The sequence below is a fragment of the Drosophila albomicans genome, chromosome 2R, assembly GCF_009650485.2.
Source record: "Drosophila albomicans strain 15112-1751.03 chromosome 2R, ASM965048v2, whole genome shotgun sequence".
Taxonomy (NCBI): domain Eukaryota; kingdom Metazoa; phylum Arthropoda; class Insecta; order Diptera; family Drosophilidae; genus Drosophila; species Drosophila albomicans.
In genome coordinates this window covers 14,723,307-14,748,429 of record NC_047631.2, presented here as the reverse complement: position 1 = coordinate 14,748,429, position 25,123 = coordinate 14,723,307, and the positions used below count along the sequence as shown (strand labels likewise).

Genomic DNA, 25,123 nt, shown 5'->3' with positions numbered 1-25,123 from the left:
TTGTTTGAGACTATATTAGGAAAGCATTAAAAGTTTACGATCAACACTAGAAATGTAAATATCAAATATATTTTCACTTAAGGTCAGCTATTGCAAAAAGTTCAGAAAAACAAATTATTTTGTATAAAAAAACTAAATGAAATATAAATGAAAATAGTTTGAAAAAACAATAATGCTCAAACAAGCTCTTTGTGTTCGAATATAACAATTCCGCGATTTAAAAAATATTTAAAAGGTAAAATAATCGTATTGAAATCAAATGTGTATGTTCTAATTCCAACTCATTAAGTAAAATACATTTTAGGGATAATTCCACAACATGAATAAAAACGTCTGGCTTAGTTTAAAAACAATTTGTGAATTCTAGAAACACTTATACTTACCCATAGTGCATGTCAAAAGAAATGCTATGGGAAATGGTTTTCACTAGCGGATGCTTCCTCTCGAGTAAATGTAGTGCAAATGCATTAAGCATACGACTACTTCATGAACTAAATACAGTTCAATTAATGCACATACAGACTCGATAATCAATTCTAATCGTAACTCCCAAAAAGAGCAATTGAAAATGCAAAAAGCAATCAGCTGGCGAATGCTTAATTAATTATGCAATCATTTTGCTTAGTTGCACGTTACACAAACATGATTATATGCCACAAGTCAAGTCGACAGCAAATCAATTATTAATCAGGAGTTTAGGCAAATCTAGTGACACAAATGTGCGATGAAATGAGAGTAAAGTAAGCCAACCCCTAAAAAATGAAAGGCATGAGAAATTACGGAGTGTTTGTTCAGCAGAAGTGCTAGATTTGTCTCCACACATGAAAGTATATGTATGTATTTACTTTTCGGAATAGAAATGTCTATACTTATTTCTAAGCATATATACTTATTCCGCTAAAGTGGAAATTTCATAAGGGGCGCCGCATTTGAAGAGTTTTGTGCACATCTATGCAAATATTACTAGCAAAGGCCTCCGGCCGATTTTTAAAGGGCACCCACGCGAAATTTTCCGGAACTCGAGAGGCAGGCGGCACAGATGCTCAATTACATCAACACGCTGAAATCAACACACACTCGCACACACACGCATATGCACACATAAACCAAATAAAGGCAAATGCAATTTGCTCAAAAATGGTTACTTATGAAAAATTGATACGGCGACAAGACAAGCGCACAAATACAGCTTCAAGGTGTACATAGAGATCTGCATGGAGCCGTACTCTAAGCATGTGTTTATGCAGCGACGTCTGCCTTGTGGCAGCAGTCGGATTATTTATATTTACATACAATTTTTCTTCCATCTCTCTGCACATGAAGTTAGTTATGCCAGCCAGAGATTTGGAGAAGCGTCGTCTAGGCGCCACGTGTCAAGTGCCAACTAATGGGTTGGGATTTCATCAATCTGCCATAAAAAATAATTTTGAATTTAAGACGAGTATCGCATTTGAGTAAGACGCTTTATTCACAATTCTCAGAGAGGCAGACATTGAATCGTGCCTAAACAAATACAATTTATTTTCATATTTACACATAAATTTTGCATAACTTAAAGAGTTAAAGAATTGTTACCATATATTATGTATGTAGTAAGTATTTGATACGTTTTAGTTTATATACAAGTGTAACACGTATAGAATTATAAAGTCTTCATTTTGCTTTAAATCCATAGATGACTTTGGTTTATGGTTTATCCATTATATTTAGCACTTAGATCAACGAAATAATATATTATATATATATAGTTTTTGGTTTCTGGTATTAAACACGCATTTAATGTAGCCGCAATGAATGCTTATGAAATGTGATATGGCAGCTGAACATAAGTGAGTTATCATTTCCACGAATCGCATAACGTATTCGCCCCGTTGGCAGCACGCTTTCATTCATTCAATTCATTGATTTGCCTCACTTGTCTGTCTGGCATGTAAGACGTTTACGTGTGGAGTCTATCAATTAATTTTGCTTTTGGTTTACATTTACATCAATTAATTATGTATTTAACAGTATCCATTCGCTAAACATAAATTCGAGACATGATTGGGAGAAGGTCGCAAGAGGAACCTACAGCCAAGTTTTGTCATCAGCCACTGTCTGTGTTGTGTTTGCCACATTGTTCACATTGTTGATGCGACGATAGTTATTGTTGTAACCAGAGGAGCAAACGACTTGCATTTGCAGCTGCAACTCGATGCTTTCCGGTGACGTTGCTGATGTTCCTGCCGCTGCTGTCTGTCAAGGCAAAAGGTTTGTGGTGCGACTTTCTGTTGCCATGTTGATGCCACTGCTGCACTTGTCGCTGCTCCAACGTTCCTGCATCTCCTGCTGATACGGCGATCTGTGGCCACGCAGACTAATCGGCCCTCCGCTGTTTCTGCTGACCGGCATCGAGTGCCTTTGCTGTCCCTCGCTGGCAACCTGTTCCACAGTTCGTCCCACCGAGTTACGCAGCAGACCTGACGAGAGAAGAAAAAGGGAATCGTTTTTGCAAAAATTGTGTAACAGTTGCCCTGGCAATTTCAAATTGCAATCGTAGCTCGCTTACCGCAGTGCGAAACTCGATGCGATTTCGGTGAGCCGGGACAGGCATACAGTATGGATTTCTGTGTATCTGTTTGGAGCAGCAAAAGACAAAACAAAAAGAGAGTGCGTGAATCAAGACAGAAGTCATTAGGCAGCCGCAGGAGCGTTTACCATTCCGTTTGATGCGATTGTGGTCGGGTGAACCGGAGCAGGAGTAGCGCGATGTGAGATTATCTCGGCGGTTAAGCGACTCGGCGCCCACATTCACAAAAGGACACCAGCGAAAGACCATTTTGAAGCCATAGCGAAACCTGCAAATACATTACATCGAATTGCAAACAATGAGCAACAAGGAACAAGGAAGCAATGTCATGTCTTGTGACTTGTCTTGACGGGTCAATGTGCATCCATTTGGAAATGAAAATGGAATAAATAATCAGCAGCGCATGCTAAAGATGTTGACCAAGTCCAACTTCGCCTGTTCATTAAAAGATATGCCAGTTCTCTGACTCAAGCTGAAGAGGATGCCGTCAGCTTGGAGCTGGCAACCTGCTCCAGTTTATGTTATTTGCATTGCACAGCTAGCATTCCATCTCTGTTTACGTGTAATCGAATGAATGATTGACATCTCTCTCGTTCGCTCTCTCTCTTCGAGTTCGATCTGGTTTTGCAGTTATTTCTGTGGTAAACCAAGCAACCTTTGGCATTTGAATGATTTGGTAGCACGTCAACCTGCTTGATTTACGTTTCACTATTCATGCTCATTCACTCTGTATTCACCATTCAACACTCGCCATTCACACTCACATAGTTCGACACCGAGTACTTGCAATAATAAACAAGTCAGAGTAAAGAATACTCGACTTGTCGTTCGTTTCTTTGACTTTAATATATGCTGAGTAGACTCGTCTTTGGTGCACCTTCTTTTATAGGGTAGCGCAACCACCTTTATGGACTCTCATCATTTACATAAGGGCGCCGCAGTTTGCCACAACTGGGTGGAGAGTTGATACGTGTTGGCGTCAAACTTTGCGATGCACGTAAACCGGCAGGACATCAGCAACGCGCCCAATACAACATGACTTCAGCAGCGTCGACAGCAACAGTCATTGGCATGTTGACTGGGCCAAATTAATTGCAATCAGTTACGTTTCCCCTTAGCGGATGTGGCACACGGCCACGTAGCGCACAACACAGGCCCCACTGTGTGCCACATGTGGCACTCACTCACTCACTGTCTGTCTGTGTGTTTGCTAAACTAGTTGCATACTCATATGGCATGCTAGATATATGATAGCTTTCAACGAGGATGGCTCAATTAATTTGAAATGGAAACTCTCTGATCGAAATCTGAACATGCAAACGCCTACTGCTGACGAGCCTAAGGCGAAATAACGGTCTAATTATTCAAAATACGAGTATATACAGTGAACACTCTATAGAGTGAATAACGAATATTTATAGTATGAACTTACACAAGAGTGTAAACCACGATTTTTTATTTCCTTGCGTAGAAATAATAGTACTAAATCAAAAATATGTTTTTTAAATAAAATTAATATTTTTTTTAGTCCTTACTTTTTTTATCCTTCTGCATTGAATATTTCGCTTTGTAAAATAAACTTACGCAAGAGTGAGAATCAACATTTAAGTAATGTTTGAGGATGAAAGGAAATTGTTTTCAATTTGAAGTATAAACTTATAGAATAGTGAAAATCAACTTTTGTTTGCTAATGAAAAGGAATTGTACTCCTTGCAATAATAATAGTAAATCCATCTAATATCTTTTCTTTAAAAAAAATTAGTTTGAATTTATTTCAGTTTTTACTTTTTATCCTTCTGCATTGAATATTTCGTTATGTGAATTAAACTTACGCAAGAATGGGAATCAACATTTAAGAAGTATTTATGGATGAAAGAAAATCGTCATGAATTTGGAAGACAAATAAAAAAACTTAAAAAAATATGCTCTTGCATATACATAAATAATAATACAAAATTCATCAGAAAGCTTTTCATTAAATAAGATTAATTTTCTTCTTTAGTCTTCACTTCTTTATCCTTTTGATTTTATTCTTGCTAGTATGGAATTACTCATTCTTACTCTTTTGAGAATCAACTTTAAGAAGTGTTTGCTAAATCAAAGGAATTGTTCTGCTTGGCAGACAAATAATGAAAGAAATTGAAATATTTCTCTGGATTGCAATAATAATAGCAATTACATAAGAAATCTTTGCTGTAAATAAAATTAATTTTCATTTATTTTACTTCCCCCACTCTTAACTTTGTTCATTATCCTGCATCGAGCAAGAAGTGTATTGTTCTCATTCTACTTGATAAACCGCCCTCGCTGCGATTAGACAACTTACGATTTCTAAATGCGCGAAGCCAAATGAAGATAAAATAATGATAAGAATAATTATGCTGATAATGCTGCTGCTGCTGTTGCTGCTGCCGCTGATGTTGATGGTGATGATGATGATGATGACGAGTTGAGGGCGTCAAGTTCATTTCCGGCCAACAAGTTAAGCGAGTGGCTAGCTGACGAGCTGACTAAGTGAGTGACGTTAGAGGAGCCAACTGTGTGGAATGTGGGCAAACATTCTGTGTGTGGCTGTGGCTGTGGCAAGGGCACTGCGTGAAGGGTCTGAGTGAGCGGCGCAAGTGGCTGTGGCATTGCACTTAACGCCCTCAACGCTAATTCAACCGCAAATTACATAATTTGTCGTCTGACAAAGGGCAAAAGGAGGCGGCGGAACCTTTGAGAGCATTGCTCTTGTTGATTGTAAGAGTACTCACCGCGAATTCATCCAGCAGTAGATAATCGGATTGTACATGGAATTACTCATGGCCAGCCAATAGATTGCGAGATATAGTTCCTGAATGAAAGGTGCCTCGGTGATGGCCGGATAACAGGATGTAATAATGAAGTACGTGTGGAAGGGCAGCCAACAGACGCCGAATATTAAAACGACCACAATCATCATTTTGACAACCTAAGCGGAAAATTAAAATATATGTAGAAATTAGTATAACGATATATTTATGCAAATTGCAAAAAGTGTTTAACAAAAAGCATAGCATACTTTTTGGGGCAGCGCATTAATACGTATTTTTGTATGCATGAAAGCAAGGGGTTTGACATTGACTTACCCTTCGCTTGCTGCGGACATTCTCCACTTGGCGGGGCGTATACTCGCCAATGGTCTTGGAGCCCCACAGTTCGATGCCCACACGCGAGTAGGTGACCGTCATCGAGACAATGGGCAGAAAGTAGGTGAGTATAAGAATGAGTATGTTGTAGCTACAGAGAGAGGAGTGAGGGGAGAGAGACAGATGTATAGATAAGTGTAACAAGCCATCATTATCATTATCGCATCGTGTATGTAAATGAACAACCGCCTAATGTGCTGTCAGTTTTTATTTGAATCGACATTTAATGACAGTCCATCCAGCTGTCTAACTTAATGGCTCTAAAGCGTATTTTATGCGCCATTTCGATGTGACTTTGTTTGGTGGTGATGGTGTTGGTGTGACACATTTTATGACACAGATAAACAGATCTTTCGAATTGTCTGATTTACTGATTTATAGCTGCATGTGCAACAAACTGCAAACACGATTCCTTTTAGTTGCAATACTTACAGATGCTCCTGCTTCGAGTGATTCGTTTGGCCATCTGGCCACTCAGGAAAACAGACGCTGCGTGTTGTGTTCTGCACCGGCACCTGAAAGCAGTAAAAGCAAACAAAAAGCGATGCGAAGTTGGTCAGTGGCAGTCAGAGAGGCAACACACACACACACATAAATATTGTATAAGCACCTCTTCGGTTTTAAAAAAGAGCAGCATCGGGCAGGAGATGAGAGTCGAGGAGAGCCAGATGACCGCGGCGATGGCCAAATTACGCCGTTTGCTCATCCGCGGTTGCAGTGGTTTCATAATTGCCACGTACCTGCAATATCCAAAAAGTATACATACACTACGAGTAACTTTTAAAAGGGGCAGCTGCGTTGTAAACTAATTATTTTAATTCGCATGAGTGCAACCAAAAATGTATTTAAGTGCGCTCGCGATATCATTTTTGGGTAACTTGCAAAGGGAAGCGCAGAATTGAATCGAATTGGGGAAATATGAAGCTCACACAATTATTGTTTATATTATTTGAAACTGCTTAAGGTTAACATAAGTGAAACCATTTCAATGCAATCATTAAAAATAAACAAGCATAGTTCTATAAACAGAACTAGAAATAGAAAAAACTTTGCCTTTTATATTAAAGAATTACAAAATTAAAAATTAGTTCTTCTGCTGTTTATGCAATTCAAATAAAAAATTAAAAGAAGTTTTCTTGCAAATATAAATACTATCAACATAATCTTCTTTGGTATGTGTTGTTTATGGCTGATGTCTAAACAATTCAAATACTATATATAGTTAATAATAATAATAGTCTTAATATAGTTTTCTATAGCTTTGCATGTGATCATGTCTAAAAATAAGAGAGTGTTTTTATAAAACACCTTTAGCTAACCTTTTCACTCGCATGTACTGGCAAAAATCAAATTAAGCTGGTACATTTTTGGCAGTTCCTCGCTTAATGGAAACTAATGAAATTTGAACTCGACCCAGTTGCATTTTGGTACAAGGAAATTAGTTTATTTTGATGCAACATTAGAAGTCTCTTTGCTGTAAAGTTCAACTGAAATCTAACTGAAATCTTTTGGCCACGTAATGAATTTAAATGGAGTCAACAAATGAGAATGGGAAATTTAAAAACGCTCTTTGTTGTTTTCCATAGCTTTATTTAAATCAATTGAGTGAGACCTTTAAGTGGGACGATACTTGACAGGCTCTTGTCAGAATTGATGAACTGCACATAATGTTTGGAGTTTCGATTGCTTATTGTGTGAAATCCCCCGTTGGCTTTCCACTAAACGAGCTTCACGTTTTGGCTCGATGAATGATGGCGTCGATTTGGCTAACAATATCTGGGAGCGCAACAAGCTATTGACATGCTCTTACCCCTTTTTTATTTTTATTTTTTTTATTGTCAATTTTGTTGGCTTAACATATCAAAATGCAAGACATACATATGACTACATATGTGTACATTATATTAAATTGATCCGTTTTTTGGGTTCACCGAGTCGAGTCAGAGATTGATAAGGGTAACTGCACCCAAATCACAGCGACCTAAAAACTTGGCAAACGAGCCACGCACGTCTGCAATTTGTTGAGTACTCTTATACACGAGCATATATCAAATATATGTATGTATATACGAGTATAGTACACATAAATTGGGAGTTTGTTGGGAATTAACTCACTTACCTGTCGATTGAAATGGCCATTAGAGTGAACACCGATGCACAGATACTCAGCATGGCTATGAATTGCGATACCTTGCAGTAGAACTCGCCGAAGGGCCAATCACCGTCCAGCATATAGTAATAGTTGAAGGTCACATTCAGACTGGAGACCATCGCATCTGCTATCGAGAGATTCACTGTGACCACGCAGCAGGTGACAAAAGTAAACAGAAAAGAAAGTAAACAGGTGCTCTTGATTAGTTTCAGTCGAGGAAATCATGCGACACTTGCAAATACCCGAATTCTAAATAAATAATCACATAATTATCTGAGACAACAAGTGGGTATTATGTGTTTTAAGATATGCTGGCCTAAAAGATACTTCTTGAAGACGGAAACCGAAGCTCAGAATTGAATCTTGGTGGGTTTAATGACGGAAATAGAATGGAAAACATTTTTTTTGGCTTTCGTTGACTTACATTTATGCATTAATAAAAACTGCGCTTATATAATCGTTTTAGTGTTTTTTTGTATATTAATTAGGTATATAGTATTTTCACAAAAATTACCTCACTTCTGATAAAGAGAATATTTATAGCATTGTTAATTTAATTTCTTATAATTATATTCATGAATATTCTAGCAAAATAATTGCTTTACATTAAATTTCTTTGTATAGGAAAGTTTTTAATAAATTGCAAAGTCAGACTACTAACATTTCATTACTTTGAATCTTAATGAAAAAGTCAATTTAATTTTTACTTGTCTTCTAAGCTAAAGAAACTGTCTTTTAAGTACACTATTAAGAATTACAACAAAACTTATTCCAGTTTTACTAGATACCAAAACTCTATTTAGAATAATTTGTATATTTTTAGTCTGACTCAAAACTGCGCTGAGTTTAGCATATTGTGCTTGCAGTCTTTATGCCTTAATCACAGCTTAACTTCACGCAGTGTCAATATCAGCGCACAGCAAAAAAAAGAAGGGAAAGGGAAAGCAAAGGACAGAAAAGAAACGAGAGGAAAAGCTGAAAGCAAGTTGAGTGATATTTGCATAGCTTTAATGTGCCCACCATTTGCATTTCATGCAGGGTATAGCGAGAGTTATTTAACAACTCAGATAAAAAGGTAAAAGGCAACGAAAGGTACAAAACATATTTTGGCCATATGTACATAATAATTTTTGGGCGTTAGAGAAGCAACTGCTGTTGTTGGGTGTTTTATTTGTTTGTTTGTCTTGTATTTTTCACGTTTATTTATGCGCTGTACATTTATAATTAGCGAAAGAGTTAAGTGCAGTTCACGGCGGGGTTTTCTCAGAAGAGCTCTACGAGACTTGGCATAATTAAGTGAGAGCAGAGAGACAAAACCCATAATTCTTACTTTCATTCGCGTTTTTACGAGTATAGTAAGTATGTTTGTAACGATTTACATGCCAATGAATCACTATGAAACCGAAAGAGAGGGGGCTGAGAAAAGTGGTGTCGTTGGTAGCCAAAAAGAGACGAAATTATTATTATTATTATTATGATGATGACGACGACGACGATGGAGATGGCGATGAGTTTGGCTGGCTTGCCTTTGCCCATTGTTTACTTTTCATTATCTATGTAGATAAGCAGCAAGAGAAAATAAGCATAAAAAGCAACACTCGTAACAACACCCACAGCAATAACAACAACAACAACAACAACAACAACAACAACAGCAGCAACAACAGCGACGGCAACAATGCGAATAAAACAAATGTTCTCTGAGGCATTGGACTGTGTAGTTCTTGGCCAACATTGACGCCTCCAGAACAAGGAACGTGTCGCATTTGCCAAACGACCTGTCTTAGTCTCGTCTCGTCCTTTTTGTTTTTTTTTTTGTTTTCGGTCTGTGCGGAGTCTGACGATGTAGCAGCCACGTAGTTCAATATCGATTTGGCCTCGTTTTAATTAATAAAAATCTAATAACAATAGCACAATGAACACAAAACACAAAAGATGCAAATGATTCGCTTTGATAATAAACCTGGCTCAACCAACATCATCTCCAACTCCATCTCCATCTCCAACTTCATCTCCATTTTCTGTTGCTGCGTGTTTTGAATTTATAAGAGGCAGAAGCTGACTAAACGTTGAACTCTTGGCCAACTAATAAGGTTGGCCAATGTGGAATTTACAAATGCAAATTCCATAATGGCCTGCAAAGCCATTCGCGCTTCAAGGCATTTTAGTTTACATAATAATAATCAGTTCACAGACAGATGATGATAACAGAGAGAAAGAGAGTCTCCTTGGTCTCCTTGTCGGTCTTTACCGTACTTTGGCTGGGGGCATGCCAACAACAGAGTTTCCGCTCTGAAGACATTTTCAGCAAGCAAAGTCAAGTCAACTATTGCTCTGTAAATGCAGCAGTTGTTGCTTCTTCTTCTTCTGCTAGTGTCCTGCGTTTGGGGTTGAGGTTGTTTCTCAGACGCCATTATGGCTGACAGTGCAACTATTTTGTCAGCCTTTTTCATTGTCAACTAGCGCATGCATAAGGCCGCCGGGCTTTCGACTATGCAGTTGACTGTATAGTAAGAGTGTGTACGACTGTGTGTGTGTGTATGCTAGTGTGTGTGACAATTGTCGGAAGGCAGTCAGCTGACAGCATCTGGCCGGGGTTAGTTTGCTGTTGTTGCATTTTTATACGCTTTGTTTTTAATGGTTTTGGCAATGGCAGTTGCAATGCAATGCATACAAATACATGTGTAGTCAAAGTACACACACACACACACACACATACACTGGCAGACTCTCATATGCCTTGCATATAAAATAAATGACTCGAATATGGCATATGCATGAGTTGAAGCAGAAGCTGAAGCAGAAGGAGAAGGGCAAAAAGGCGTCGACAAAGCGAATCAAAACTGAAAGAGCATTGTCAGCATAATATCATTATGGAAGCCCAAACGACGCCCTCAAGCTGTGATGACAAGAAATTTCATTAGTTAACTCTCGGACTTTTGCTTTCATTGCTTTTAATGAAAGTGCCCAAAAGCGAAAAACCTTAAGCAGCGGCATATCTAATTGCATTAAAGTGTTCTTTTGCAAAATTTGATTATCTCATTTATTAGCTTTCTCTTTTATAGTTTATGGCTTCGCTTCTTTGCATTTGCACAATTGCAACGCAATGCAGCGTGGAGTCCTTAAAAGTGCCGTCAGGCGAATGCCTCATTAATCATTGCCACACACTCACCATTTTCCTTGAGCATTTGATTAAGCTAACAATTTCATAAATTCAGCACGTTCAGCGTCTAATTGGACTTGACGAACTTTAAGCTTAAAGGCAAAGGCACAAGAGTTCACATGACGTATGAGTGATGTGCATTAAGTATACGCCTCGTTGGGCACTCACCTATGAAATAGTTGGTCACGGTGCGCATCCGCTTGGTGGTCAGCACAATCCAGACGACAATTAGATTGCCGCCAGTTGCCACAATTACCATGCCACCAAAGAGTATGCTCCAGAGCACCTGACGCCACCACGGGACCACGAAGGCAAACTTGGCATCCGGCGATGCGGCATCCTCGTGATCGCCATTGACACCGAAGCCAACATCTCCGGCTGTTAGACCCGTAATGCCAGTGGGCAAACTGTGTGAATGAATGAGAATAGAAAAGAGCAAGAGAAAGGGAGAGGGAAAGAGAAAGAGAAAGCAAGAGTGTTAGAACAATGCTGTATTACGCTGACATAAAGATTATGTGTGTTAAGCCACAACGAGTGTGCAAAGTGTGGTGTCCTGTTGCTGCCAGGATATTAGGTGTATGTAATTGTGCGTGCGTTGACAAATCCGTGTTTTGTGTGCGCCTTCTGCGACATGAAACCATTCCGACTACTCAGTCTCTTTCGCAGTCGACATCTTTTTAATATTTTCTGTCTCCGATTGTTTATTTAGCTCACTTTCTCCCTCTGTGTGTGTGTGTGTATTTGTGTGTTTAAATAGGCAATTCACACATAGAAACGGCAAAGGGCGACACAAGCTGAGACATAGATTTAGTGGTTTATTGTTTAAAGAGGCAACCCAAGTAGAGCACGTGCAAGAGAGGCAACAAAGAGGCGCCACAACGCATCGTCTGTCAAGCGAGTGAAAAGCGTGTGTGTGTGTGTGGCTCCTTCTTAATATGTGCGAGTCTATCGGCCTCGTGTTATACGGCTCGTTAAGGGCCCCGGACACAAGTAATTTAATATGTAAGCTGTGTGCTTGCTCTCGTATCTCTCTCTCTCTTCTCTATATAGAAAGAAGCTGTCTGCGAAGGGTGCAAAGGACTGTGAAGGGGAATGCAGACTGAGCTGCTGCTGTTTTTAGTGTCATTAGTGTTTACGGCCAGCTCTTCAGAGCAATTAAAATATGTATTCTCATCACTTTAGTGTGATGGATTCAAAAACGTGGACTCGGGGGCCATTTGCATAAGTCCCCTTTTGTTTATTGGCCTAGTGCAAAGAGGATTATTGATTTTTGCCAAGGCGGCTAGTTTCTCAGTCGCCCACAAAGGCACACACAACGAGTGGGAGGAGCGCATATAAAAAAGAAGGAAAAAAAATACATATAAATAAAATAACAAAATCTAAAGAAAACCATTTCATGCAGCAGCCGCAGGCACACGAAAATGTCATGGTAAAAAATAAAATAAAAAATAAATCTGTTATTGTTGCTGTGGCCCTATGCTGTTGTTGTTGTTGTTGTTGCTATTGTCGAGCTCTTTTCTTTTGGTGTGTTTTGATTTTTTGCATTAAGCCCAAGAGCGCACAATGCGACGCGGCGACGGCGGCAAGGCAAACAAATAAACAGTTATAAAAAGAAAACATTGGCAACAGCAGCGGCAGCGGCAGCAGCAAAAGATACGTCGTACTTCAACTACATCAACTTAAAGATGTCGTTGCCATCCTAGATGAGCCATTGCCATTGCCGTTGCCATTTGCCTGCAACTTGAAGGCCGCTCAGGACCTCAGAAAATGTATTGCCAAAACGTCAAACGCAGCAATTATCTCTGTCTTCCCAGCGCTGTCCCTCTGCGCCCTCTCTTTCTGTGTTCCCTACATATCTGTATTTCCTTGGCTAGGCGAGGCAGCGAGTACTTATGTGGCTAGAGTCAATGGCTGTGTGTGTGTGTGTGTATGTGTGTGTGGGAGGAGTAAACAAATTTGAGCTGCAGCAAAACGACTGCCGTAGTCGTTAAATATGTAAAAAAGCCCGCTCTAAAAGCATTGACTGACTGCATTATACCCTAAGATTTTTAAAAAGCAACAATAAATTAAGTAAAGTACATTTCCTTTCATGCTAAGCGGTAATAGGATGTTAATTTAATGCTATCTTTAAAAATGTTATTAAAATCGACTGTTAACTGTTAGAAGATTCTGTCAGCTCTGGCTCTGTAATGCTGTTTTCGCTATGTATAAAATTCGTTTAGAATATTTATTATGTTAATGTATAGTTAAAAATATCAATGGTTAACTAATGAAATGCAAAATGTTATGATTTTTGACAAAATGTTACAATACCAAAACTGTTTTAAGACTTTAGCTTATATTAATGGAAATATAATTTAAAATTCAACTGTCAATTATCTGGAATCTGCGCTATATTTCTAATTAAAATCAACTGTTAACTTAGCAGACTCTGTTAGCGTTTACAATGTTAACATATCCTGTTTTTGCTATGTATCAAATTGAGACTCGCGATGCTCGCTGTTCAATATAAAATATGCCTTTTGTTCCCCAGGGGACAACAGAAGATGTCGTCTTCTGCAGTCAGCTCCTCACACACATACTGCGACAATCGGATAGATAAAATGCGAAATGTGTATTTGTTGTTGTTATTGTTGTGTGCGGGGGCCATCAATGTAATGTATTTGAAACGGAAATAAAAAGCCAAAGAGCTGGGTAGAGTAAACGGAAATGCTTGACTGATTGAATGGCGACTTGCAGCGAGTGTGTGTGAGTGAATGCTCGAATGAATGACTGAATGAATGAATGAGTCACTGAGTGAATGGCTGAATGGATGCCGCAATGTGGAGTCATTAGATATGCATGGTTAGCACACAAAGCGAAAACGAATTGAGTCCAAGTGAAGCAAGTTCATCTACTTGAATCAAGCAGCCTCAGCAAAAGAGTGTGAGGCACTCAAAGAGAGAGAGAGAGAGAGAGAAAGAGAGCTTAGAACTTTGACCATCTTGGAGAGTCGTTTAATGGCTGCGTGTGTTGTGCATTAATTCAATTTGTGTCATAATTAGGCATTGGCTTGGCATAGCTTTGTTTGGCACCATGTTTACTTACACCCGGCTCAGATTGTAGGTCAGACTGTTGTGTCGGAAATCTTGATTGAAATCAGGAAGTGGCGTTTGATTGGCCACAGCCATGACGCTGTTCATTGCATTGTAGATGATGGCTGGCGCTAAAGTGCTCCAGTTGCTCCAGCTGTAGCTGATGTCGCCATTGCCATGGTCGCTGTCATTGCTGTCCAGCAGCTCATCGATGTTTTCCATGACGAGTGACGGATGTTCCACCACGGAGACACACAGAGACAGAGACCAGTCTTTTAACTGGCGTTCTGGGAGTCTCCCGTTGTCCCCTTTTGTCCTTGGCCTCGCGTTCCCTTTGTTTGTTCTGACTAATGTTGCGTGTCCTTTTTTTTTATTTGGAGGGAATTGCTATTCCTATTCCTATTTGGTTTCCATTTGCTTGCTCGTGTGCCTGCAACAACAACAGAGAACAATAATACATTTAACTAATTTCATTTTGAGGCGACTAAAAGGCAAAAATAATTCTTAGATGTTTCGTGTTTTCACTCAACCACAAAAATAGGACCACTCTGTGAGTCTGTGTCTGCATTTCTTTTCTGTCTGCCTCTTTGTCGACTTAAACTTTTGATTTCTCTGTCCGACTTTTATTTACCACTGACATTGTGTGGCGATTGCGATTGAATTTTGATTTGTGTATTTGTCACAGTTGCGGTTTTTCCATTGAAAACTACAAGCAGCAAATAACTTTTTCTGTGATTCTTGCAAACATTCTCGTCTATCATAATAGCATAATAGGCTTTTCCAGGATTCATGTGTAGCCAAATGTAAATAAGCTTGGCTACCTTTAAAGTTCAAAAAACACACGCACACACACTTACTTTTCACTTTCCACTTTTCACAATTTCAATTTCTTTTCATTGGACAAACTTTTAAATTAGCAAAGAACTTTGTAAACATCAAAGACAATTAAAAGTTCGGCACTCTAAGCTGGACATTGACTAATTAGGCAGCATTTAAATGCAAATTAAAATGTTCAGCATTTAAACTATTTTTAATGATGAATATATATAGTTTTTATTTGCTTAGAATATCAAAAGAAAATTAAATCAGCTTTCAACATTTTCTATAAATAAAATTTCTGATATAAATGGAAATTGAACGCGGCTTCAACAATCAAACTGATAATGACCATTGTGATAAAGTCTTTTATCTTTTTCTATTGTAGCATTTGAGCAAACACGTCAATAAAGATTTGTGTTGGCAATTTTCACAACCAAACCTTCAAAATATTATATTTGCTCAATTTACACATTCACATTCACTTTCACCCGTTATTTTTTGATTGAATACCACAAATATATCTATTATATATCTAATTAATAAGAAATAATAAACAAAAATTTGAAATACATTTTAATTTATTGCTTTACTTTTTATTACGTTTACCTTGCAGCAAAAGAAAATGAAATAAAATTGAACTAAAGTTTGAGTTTGATATGTCGCATTCTAATCAAAGTTTGCTCTCCAAACTTTGAATTATGGCAATGAGTACACTCAATTGCTTATCAATAAAAACACTTGAAATCAGCTCGACAAACATTTGAGAAGTATTTCTTGTCTTTGATAAATAATCTCTAGTACTCTCAAAACACAAATAGTCTAAAGCATGGTGGACTTAAAGATACCCATTGTAAATTAAAAATTAATTCCTTAACTCGCATTTTGTGGCAAATCTAATCAAAATCTCTCTCAACACGGCAACAATGCAATTAATAATACAAACAATTGTGGTTTTTATAAACGAATGAAGCAAGAAAGATAAAAATATATATAAAAATAGACTTTTCAATTTTGCTTTGTTTTCAATTACTTTTGTTTTTCTTTTGTTGCCTGGACAAATAAGCATTGAAACAATTGATGAAAAGCAGCAAGAGGTCCAACAAAAAAAAATCAGAAAAAAAAACTAATCCAATTCCATATATACATTCACACTCGAGACAAACATTTTATATAAATTTGTCCCCAGAGCTCTAGATTCACTCACCTGTAGCTGTTACCTCAAGGTAAAGCTAAGCCTGAGACAGAGACTGAGACTGAGAATGAGAATGTTGGTGACTGGCGCGTTCTGGCATAGAAAATTGCTTTTACTTTCCCTTTATTTGTCGCTCGCAATGACAGTTAAAGTTTCTTCGTTTTTTTTTTTTCTTTGCTTGATAAAAGACCAACAGATGTGGCAAGTGGCAAGTGAACTGAACTCAACGGTGGCAACGGTGGCAGCCAGCTTCTTAAGCTGTTCGCCCTTCAACCGCCAACCGAAACTGCTGCTGACAGATTGAGACAATTGCGAGTGACGGAAACGTCAGACAGACTTCTCTGGCCGCCTCTTGAAGTTGAACGAAATGAGGACATCACCCAACCACCCAACCACCCTACCACCATTATCATCATCATCATCGTCACCACCACAAGCACCACCGGCCAATGGTTTGACATTTTTCGCCAAATTAAGCGACGACTGAGCCCTTAACTCTCCGTATTTATGATGCTTAAATTCCACAGAAAAGAATGAAATATACCAAACAAATTTTCAAGTGCAAACAGAATGAAAATGAATTTTCAGTTTTTTTTCTTTATTGAAATGGGTTTCGGTCTCTCGCGCTTGAGCAGATGATGCCGACGAAATGAAAATGCCCTCTGCTCATTAATAATGCTGGATTATGTGGCCAAAGCAGTTAATCAATTAATCTGCCGACATTTTCAAATTCAATTCCATTCGCGTTGGCTAAAATTGTTGTTAAACAAATGCAAAAATCAATTACTGTCAAGTTTGCCGGCGCTGACAATAATTACGTATACGCCACGCATACTTTAACAGCGAACAAAACATATGGCAATATTATGCATTCGCTGTGATGCGACTGAAAGCAGAGAACCAGCCAAAGAGTGTGAGAAGGAGTGAGAGAGAGTGAAGAGGAGACAGCACTACGTTGCAGTTGTGGCGACTCGTCGGGCATTGTAGTCTTAATGAAATGTAAACAAACTTCAAAAGAATGTTGGCTATAATTGGCAGCTACCCAGACTCTGGCATCGCGCTACAAACCCGAACAACCCCAAGACTACCCTAGACTAAACTGCTATATGTTATAGTAGACAGTAGTGTTGTGTCGCATCATTCTGAACTAGTTCGATCGAACACTGAACTAACGAACTAGATTTTTGATGGTCGTTTATATTCTATTGATTTGAGTCAAATTGTCATTCGTTTAGATCGTTTCTTATAATGGCTCGTTTAGTTTAATGGAGTTTTATTAACGTTCGCTTAAATCGTTTATTATTTTTGGTCGTTCCTTTAGTGCCAATATTGATCATCTGAACATGATCTTTGATTGCACGTTTTTACACATCGCATCACTCTAATCAAATATTTTAAAATTTAAGAAATTCCAGATAATAAAAATGAACATAAAATTAAGTTTCACTAATACGAACAGTAACGATCTAAATGTTCCTAAATATTTCCGAAAAGAACTAAGCGGAATAGAACAAGGCTCATTGAACTAAACGAGTGAACGAAGTAATTGAACTTTTGGAACGAAAAGTTAGTTCAGTTGAAATTGAACAACTGAACTACTTCAGCAACATGAACTATAAAGCGCAACTCTGATAGACACTCACTGCAATGGCCACGAATGCCCCACGAAATCAACTAAAAATATTTGTGCACAAAATATTTGTTAAACTAACAGAGAGGGAAAGAGAGAGAGCGTAGAACATAGTAGCGTAGAGTTTCAACATTTCGGGAACCTGATGAGTGATGACTTTTTTTGCAATAATCACAAAAAATTGGATTTCGTTTTTTCTATTTTTTTTCTTTTTTATTATTTTTTTTGTTGACTTGAAAAATAGCCCAACTGTCACGTGCCGTCGAGTTGATTGTTGAAAACTGTTAAAGTCACAGCCAGACAGACTGTTGTTCAACGGTAGCTGATGCCTGGGGAGATGGATGGAAGCGCAAGTTTGGCAATGGTTTGGTAATGCCATCTCACCACTCTCTTCTATCCGATGCGACATGCGGGCAGATAACGTATACGCGCCGTGTGCAGTGTGTTGAGAATTATTCAATATTTTATGGCATATACTGCATACCATCTAAATGAATTTGTCGTGCTGTTAGTCTCTGTTCACTTTTCAATATAAATTCATAGAAAAAAATGAGAAAGAGTTACAGTGCAGTAAAATAGTTACAGCCAAAGGTATTCGTTTAATGCCAGGTTCGTTTGACACGAAGCGCTGAGTCATTTTATATGATAATTCCTGGATTACGCTTGTAAACTATCGACTCAACATGTATTTAGGTCAGACTTGGATGACCTCTAGCTCGGGGGAATTTGTGCTGACTGAATCATAGGGTATAATGCTTGTTTGACAAGTCAAGTGCAGGGTGTGTGTGCACCCTGTAAAACTGAAAGCAGATACAGAAGCAGAAGCAAAAAGAGCACATTTACACATATGTATATAAATATATGTGTGCAATAATAAAAGAGTTTTTATACCCGCTACTGATAGAGTAAAAGGGTATTATAATTATGTGCCAACAGGAAATGGTGTAACATGGAGAGGGAGATATTTTCTACCCCATAAACTAGATATATTCTTGATCAACGTCAACGCCATGACGATATACATATATCCAAGTCTATCTGTCTGTGTGTCTGACCGTATGAACGCCTAGATCTCCGAAATTATAAGAGATAAAGCCCCAAATTTTGGACAACGTTTGTTTTTGTTGCACAGCTTAAGTTTATTTAGATTTCAGCAAGCGTAAAATGCTTTCTATTACATGCAACAATAACAACAGTCATATTATTATTATCTTAACTTCGTTAAGATCAAATAAATATCTTAAAAGTTATTGAATGCTGTTGCTGCTGTCGTGTCTTCACTGCTTTGTTTGGCAATCTGATATATTTCTAAGTATGTTTTGAATGCAGTAGTTAGGCGTTATACCACACATAAGTTTTAGGGTATTTTTGTCTTTTTTACTGTTTTCTATGCTATATTTAAAATGCAGTAGTTTGGCGTTATACCACACATAGCCTTTAGTATTTTTTCTGTACTGTAATTTGTCGATAATACCGTCCTTGCACTGTTTTGCTTTTATTGAAAATAGGTAGCGGGAATCTCACAGTCGAGCACACTGGATTGCAACGTTCTTTCTTGTTATGTGTGTGTGTTCGAGGCAGTTGCCCCATTGTTGCTATAACTTTGCCCTCATGGTAGGTATGTATGTGTGGGTGCTACACACACACATGTGTAAGTATGTATGTCAATAAGCAATGGGTTCCGGCAGTCGCTATGCGGCATGCTGGTCTACTTTTAGGCTCAAACCTTCACCTCACACTCCGAACTCTGCCACTTTCTCTCACTCTCACTCTGTCACTGTCTCTCCGCCTCCCTCTCTCACTCGCACTCTGTCACTCCATTGAGATGGCGTGGCAAAGTTCTAAAACAATTTAATGCTAAAATGCGCCTAGCCCCCATTTTTTGGTGGGCTGCAGCTTTAACACAGAGACTGAGACTGAGGCTGAGGCAGCGAACACTTTTGCTTTTCATTACAGATTCGAGCTTTTGTTTCTCTGCTCCGCGAGAGCACAATGGAAATGAACTTGAATTGTAATTACCAAGGCCTATTGCGTATGTATGCAGCGTGTTTGCTTGTTGCCGTTGTTGAGCAGTCGAGGCTCTAAACGAGCACGTAGCATTTTTAATTTTCCCACACGAAAAACATATTTAAGTGAAATGAAATTTAATTAAATACCCCATGCTATAAATTGGCCGCAAAAACCAAACCAGACCAGACCAGACCTACCAGAAAAAAAGAACACAACAGCAACAACAAAATATATATTCATCAAAACATCATTTTTTAATGAGCTACATGAGCTGCTCCAGCCGAAAATGTATTTACGAGTGTCGGGGGTATGTGTGTTTCGTTCTTCTTTCGCACCTCGCAAAAAGCGGCCAAAAATGCTAAACAATACTGGAATAAAAGGGGTACGCACACATCCATACATCCATACATCCATACATATATATTTATATATCTGCTATATAGCATCTTTTGTATACTATACGTCGCTGGCAATCTGTTTTCAGTATGAGGAGAAACCGTGTCTATGTGGGCGTGAGATAAATTGTTTATGCGCTTTTAATTTGTTTGCGTGTGTATTAAAATATTTAAAATGAAAGCAATTACATGCGCCGCGCCAGGCAGAGGGAGGGAGGGAAAATCAGCTAAAATCATACAGTACTTAACACTTTTGTTTTGTACTTAACGCTTTGTCAAGACTTCGCATTTCGTCTATATTTAGCGTATGCAAATCATCATTTAAATTGGTTTAAATCAAAAGGAACACGCTGTCAAACTTTTGTGTGTTCATAAATTTGCAAAGCGCATGCAAGTTGAACTTGTCAGAAAGTCTTACAGTTTTATATTACAAAGGGCTGATAACGCTGATTGCTCTTTATGGCAAAATTTAGAATACGAGTGCCGTCGAGAAACAACAGAAACAAAAAGTGGAACAAGAAATTCCTTTTTCCTTTCCGCCTTGGAAAACTTTATCGTTACTTAAATTAAAGTGAATTATGCATGACATTGCAATAAGTAGCATATGATGCTTATTTAAAGCCACAATCTGTATGTAGAGCAGGATACAGAGGATACTCATACGACCTGTTGTACGCCTCAGCGGATAAAGTACACCGAATGTAGCAAGGCCAAGAAAATAAAGCCAAAGCCAAAGCCAATGCTAAAGTTCGAGCGAGAATACATACAAGAGGTTCGTTCAATGCCTTATCTTATCGCCACTGAGTTTATTAAGAGGCCAACAGATATATTTATGCCCCGGCTGTCTCTGTGTATGGCAAAATCCAAATCGATTCGCAGACAAGAGACATTACATTGCAACTACACTCGAATGCGAACTCGAACTCGAACACTGTATTAAGGGTGAATATAATAAATTCTGTTCGGTTTTCTTCTATATTTTTTTTTGCTGTTGCCTCTTTGTGAGCAGTCAATTTATTGCAATTATGTGTAAATTGAGGAACAAAGCGAGTCCAGACGATGCCATCGCATCCGATGAGATCTCAAGTAACCAAGTACGTGTTGCAAGTGCAAACAGCATTCACTTGCCACGCACTCTCAGCTAGATTGACTTGACTCCGACTGAAGGATAAAATTGTGGATGGGACAGTTGTCGGTTGAGTGAAGCTGTTCAGAGCACTTGGAAAGCTGAAAGCTAAAAAAAAAAAAAAAAAACTAAGAAATACTATAAACTGTGGAACAAACTGGAATCGTTAAAATATGCACATGATTCAGACATACAAACATAGTTGTTTAGGACTTCAGCTTGTAGCTGCTGTTGCTATTTACTGGTCCCTAGTCCCGTTACCTTCATTTTAAATTCATATACTGCAAAAGATAGTGGGCACAAGAACTGTCCAGTTTTTCACTGGCTCCATGGGCAGAGCATAGAGCAGAGGCATGAGAGGATCCGGGCTTTTGTTGCTTCAGTTCCAATTTAATTAAATGTTTTGATGCATGACAGCACAGCAGCAGCAGCAGAAGCAGTACGAGAATGAGAACGGGAACGTAAATGGGAACGAGCACACGATATGGCATTCATTCTAATTCGTTTAAAGACCTTTCCGCCGACTGAATCTGTAGAAACTGGCCGAGTCCGGGTCCTGGACCGTGGACCAAGGACAAACATGAAGTATATTCGCAACGGCATCGCATTGGTTCGCATAAAGTTCAACTAATGGCTGCCGAAACACACTCACACTCACACTCATACACACACTCACACTCACACACTTTTGACTCTCTTCAATACGTTAATGTGACGTGGCATCAGGGGTCGCTAAAAGCAATTCGTGTTGAAAGGATTTGAGCTTTTTGGTCGCACTAAGCTCGGACCCACAGTGCTCGTGGTTTTTCATTATGTTAGCCTATTACTAGCTCAGCTGACCGTTTGTCTGGTGAGTTGGCTAAATTAGGCTAACAACAAAGTCTCCATCTATCTTTTTCTTTCCCTTTCTCTTTTGCACTCTCACATTTTGATCCGTTTATTTGGCAGAGCAGGAATCAAGTTGAGCAAATGTTCAGCCGGATGACCGTCATTTTCGACATTAAATATTTAGTGCTGGATGGGTTAGTGGCGCTTTGATTGATTTACGAGATTTGTCGGTATCAAAAACCACATTATGTATTTTCACACACACTGAACACATGCACATTCACACACTCACACACACACGCACACAGTATAGAGATAGACAAAAAGTTAGGTAGAAAATTGAGTTATGTTTCCGCTTTACAACAAACGAAAAGAAAAGCAACGTTTGCAATATTTATTTATTTATTTTCAACTGGTTATTAAAGTTGTTTTTTGTTTTTGCCTTTGTTTTTGTTGTGACAAAGCCACAAAAAACATTTGCCACAATTCACGGAAATCTAAAATCATACATAATCCAAACAAATTTTCATTAGACTAAATCCGTTTTGATATCTATAGATTATTGTTGTATGCATAAACAATTGAAAATTAAACTAGTGAAAAGCTATGTTTGTTACTCATAAATATGCATAGAATCAGCTTCGCTTCAACTGTCGGACAACTTTGTTTCAACTTTATTCTTTTATTCCTTTTGTTATTAGTTTCGACTGCATTCGCAACCAAAAACTGATAGTTTAATTATGAATTCCAATTATGTTAAAATATTGCAAAATCAGGCGGAAATTACATTCAGCCGCATAATCAAATGTAATTTGCAATTCGCATTCGAATCAAACTTAATTAATGAATATTAATTGATTCATTTACTCGAGCACACAAATAAGTTCTTGAGTTCTTCAATTTCATTTTTTTGTGCTGCACAACTTGTGGATTTTCTCACTTAATTGGCTTTTACAACAAATACAAAAAGCAATCGTTGCACTCAGCTGAAGAAGCACAAAACACGAAGCTCAGTTAATATGCAATTATTATTCACTCGATTTGAATATTTTTTGGGCGTTGTAGATGCTCAGGCAAATCGAGTGTAAGCACACGATGCTCGACACAAATTGCGTAGAAGTTTGTTTTGCGGTTTATCTCGAGTTTTAATTGTGTATAGAAAACATAATAAATTAAATGTCTTAAAAAGATCTAATTATCTTTGTGTGTAATACTTTGGTTAAGCTATTATTCGGCTTAAAAAACTCACGTTATTTTTGCGTTTATTCTAAATAATATAAATATTAAATTAGCTCAATGTCTTCAAAAGATATGATTATAGAACTCATTTCACTTTTTCTAAAAATATTATTATTTAATTAGATTAATGCCTTTTAAAATATTATTATCTTGAGCTTCTACAAAGTTATTATTTTTCTCAAAAAATACACATTATTTTGGCGTTTTATATTTATGTCTTTAGAAGATATGATTATCTTTGAGTGTAAAAATACTTTTGCTTAGCTATTATTTATCTTAGAGAACGCACATTATTTTTGCGTTTATTTCAAATATTTACTCAAAACATTTACGTCCGCTTGAAGTGCTGTTCTTTAAAGTACTAAACCTTGGCAATTGTGAAATTTCGTTTGAAATGGTAAAAAGCGCAACATTTGAATTAAATTGATGGCTTTGAAACATAATATTAAGTATACGCTTCCTGTTGAGCTCACTTTTCACTCAACCGCGCATTTTGCATCCGCATTTATTGCAATTGAAGAATCTCAAATAACAATGAGTGTGCCAAGTGCTCAGCAAATAATCAATTAAAACTAAACTGACGCATTCAAAGATCAACAAAAACTATTCAAGTACTTTCGAATTTTGTTCGAAAATCTTCAGCTTACCGGGAAATACCTGTCGAATCACGTGGCGTATGAGCAATGTGTGTTGAATTTGTTGGGTAAAAGAATTTTAAATCGCTCATAAATTATAATTTTTATATGGTGTTATTTTTTTAAGCAGCAACGATTTTATGTAAATATTTATTGGTTCCATTCAAAGCAGGGGCCATAATCAAATTTTTCATTTTTATTTTATTATTTTGTTGCTGTATTTGCTAGATACAAAAAACATAAACACAAACGGAACACACACCTTGCACTGCACTGGTCAATTGTTTAATGTTTTTATGTTTATTTTAGAGAAAATTCAATTTGGAATTCAATTCACTGGCCCCCAAAATTTAATTACGATACGATACGAAAAAAATGTTGCCGCCGGCATTTTCCATGCGTTAAGCATTTTCCAAGTTATCCCAATTGACAGCACAGTGGCACAACAAGCGACACCGTTCGTCGCCTTTTTCGAACTGTTCGCGCGCGAGTTTGCCGTTGAACTGAACTGAAGGCAAACCGACGACGTCGCCAGTTGCCAGTGTTGAGTTTTGTGTTTTGCCCAGCAATCGTAGCAGCAGCAGCAGCAGCAGCCAAACAGTAGCCATGTGGCAAAGGCAACGACAAAGTGCCAGATGGAGAAGGAGACGCGCAACAAAGTGGCGAGCAGACGCAGGTCGCTGCTGATTCTCTGCTTTTGCTACTGCGCGCTTGTTGCTGCTGCTGTTGATTTGATTTCGCTTGTTGCTGCTGCGTTTTATTTGCTCGCCACAAATACTCTTGAAGTGCATTTTCAATTGCACTCTCTACAATTTAATCAGTTTTTATTTTTTTTTTGCAAAACGCCCTCAAAATGTTATCATTTGTTGTCTGAGCATAAGCTGCAGAAATATTTAAATGAAAAAACGTTCGCATTTAGTACGTTTTTAGTACGCTTTGACGTAAGTACTTTGCCAGTGTTGCCGTGCTGCGTTTCTGCTCCACTCTTTGGCCACTTGGCGTCTGCGCTGTTGCGTCTCTTTTTTGGCGCACTTGAACGAAACGTATTTTTGCGCTCTCTGTGTTTTTACACGCACATTCGTAAACAGAGCGGCCGACGTCGTTGTGAGTTTGGCACGTGC

The 25,123-nt window shown here is 38.1% G+C and overlaps 1 protein-coding gene across 4 annotated transcripts; it reads right to left on the bottom strand.

Moving 5' to 3' along the window:
• Positions 1-1,450: 1,450 nt before the first annotated feature.
• Positions 1,451-24,503, bottom strand: LOC117575630 (tachykinin-like peptides receptor 99D). 4 transcript variants are annotated; one of them, XM_034259907.2, is made up of 11 exons: positions 24,015-24,502; positions 14,142-14,558; positions 11,223-11,461; positions 7,859-8,033; positions 6,350-6,479; positions 6,172-6,254; positions 5,680-5,830; positions 5,326-5,522; positions 2,698-2,837; positions 2,549-2,614; positions 2,123-2,459 (listed from the first exon to the last, which is right to left on the bottom strand). In XM_034259907.2, exons 2-11 carry the CDS (start codon positions 14,348-14,350, stop codon positions 2,239-2,241), a joined length of 1,611 nt encoding a protein of 536 aa, XP_034115798.1. In that variant the 5' UTR covers positions 14,351-14,558; positions 24,015-24,502; the 3' UTR covers positions 2,123-2,238. The 4 variants fall into 4 exon arrangements, with proteins under 4 accessions (XP_051863089.1, XP_051863091.1, XP_051863090.1 ...); XM_052007129.1 differs by having other exon boundaries at positions 1,451-2,459; positions 2,549-2,837; positions 24,015-24,503; XM_052007131.1 differs by having other exon boundaries at positions 1,451-2,459; positions 2,549-2,837; positions 24,265-24,503.
• Between the last annotated feature and the right edge of the window lie 620 nt (positions 24,504-25,123).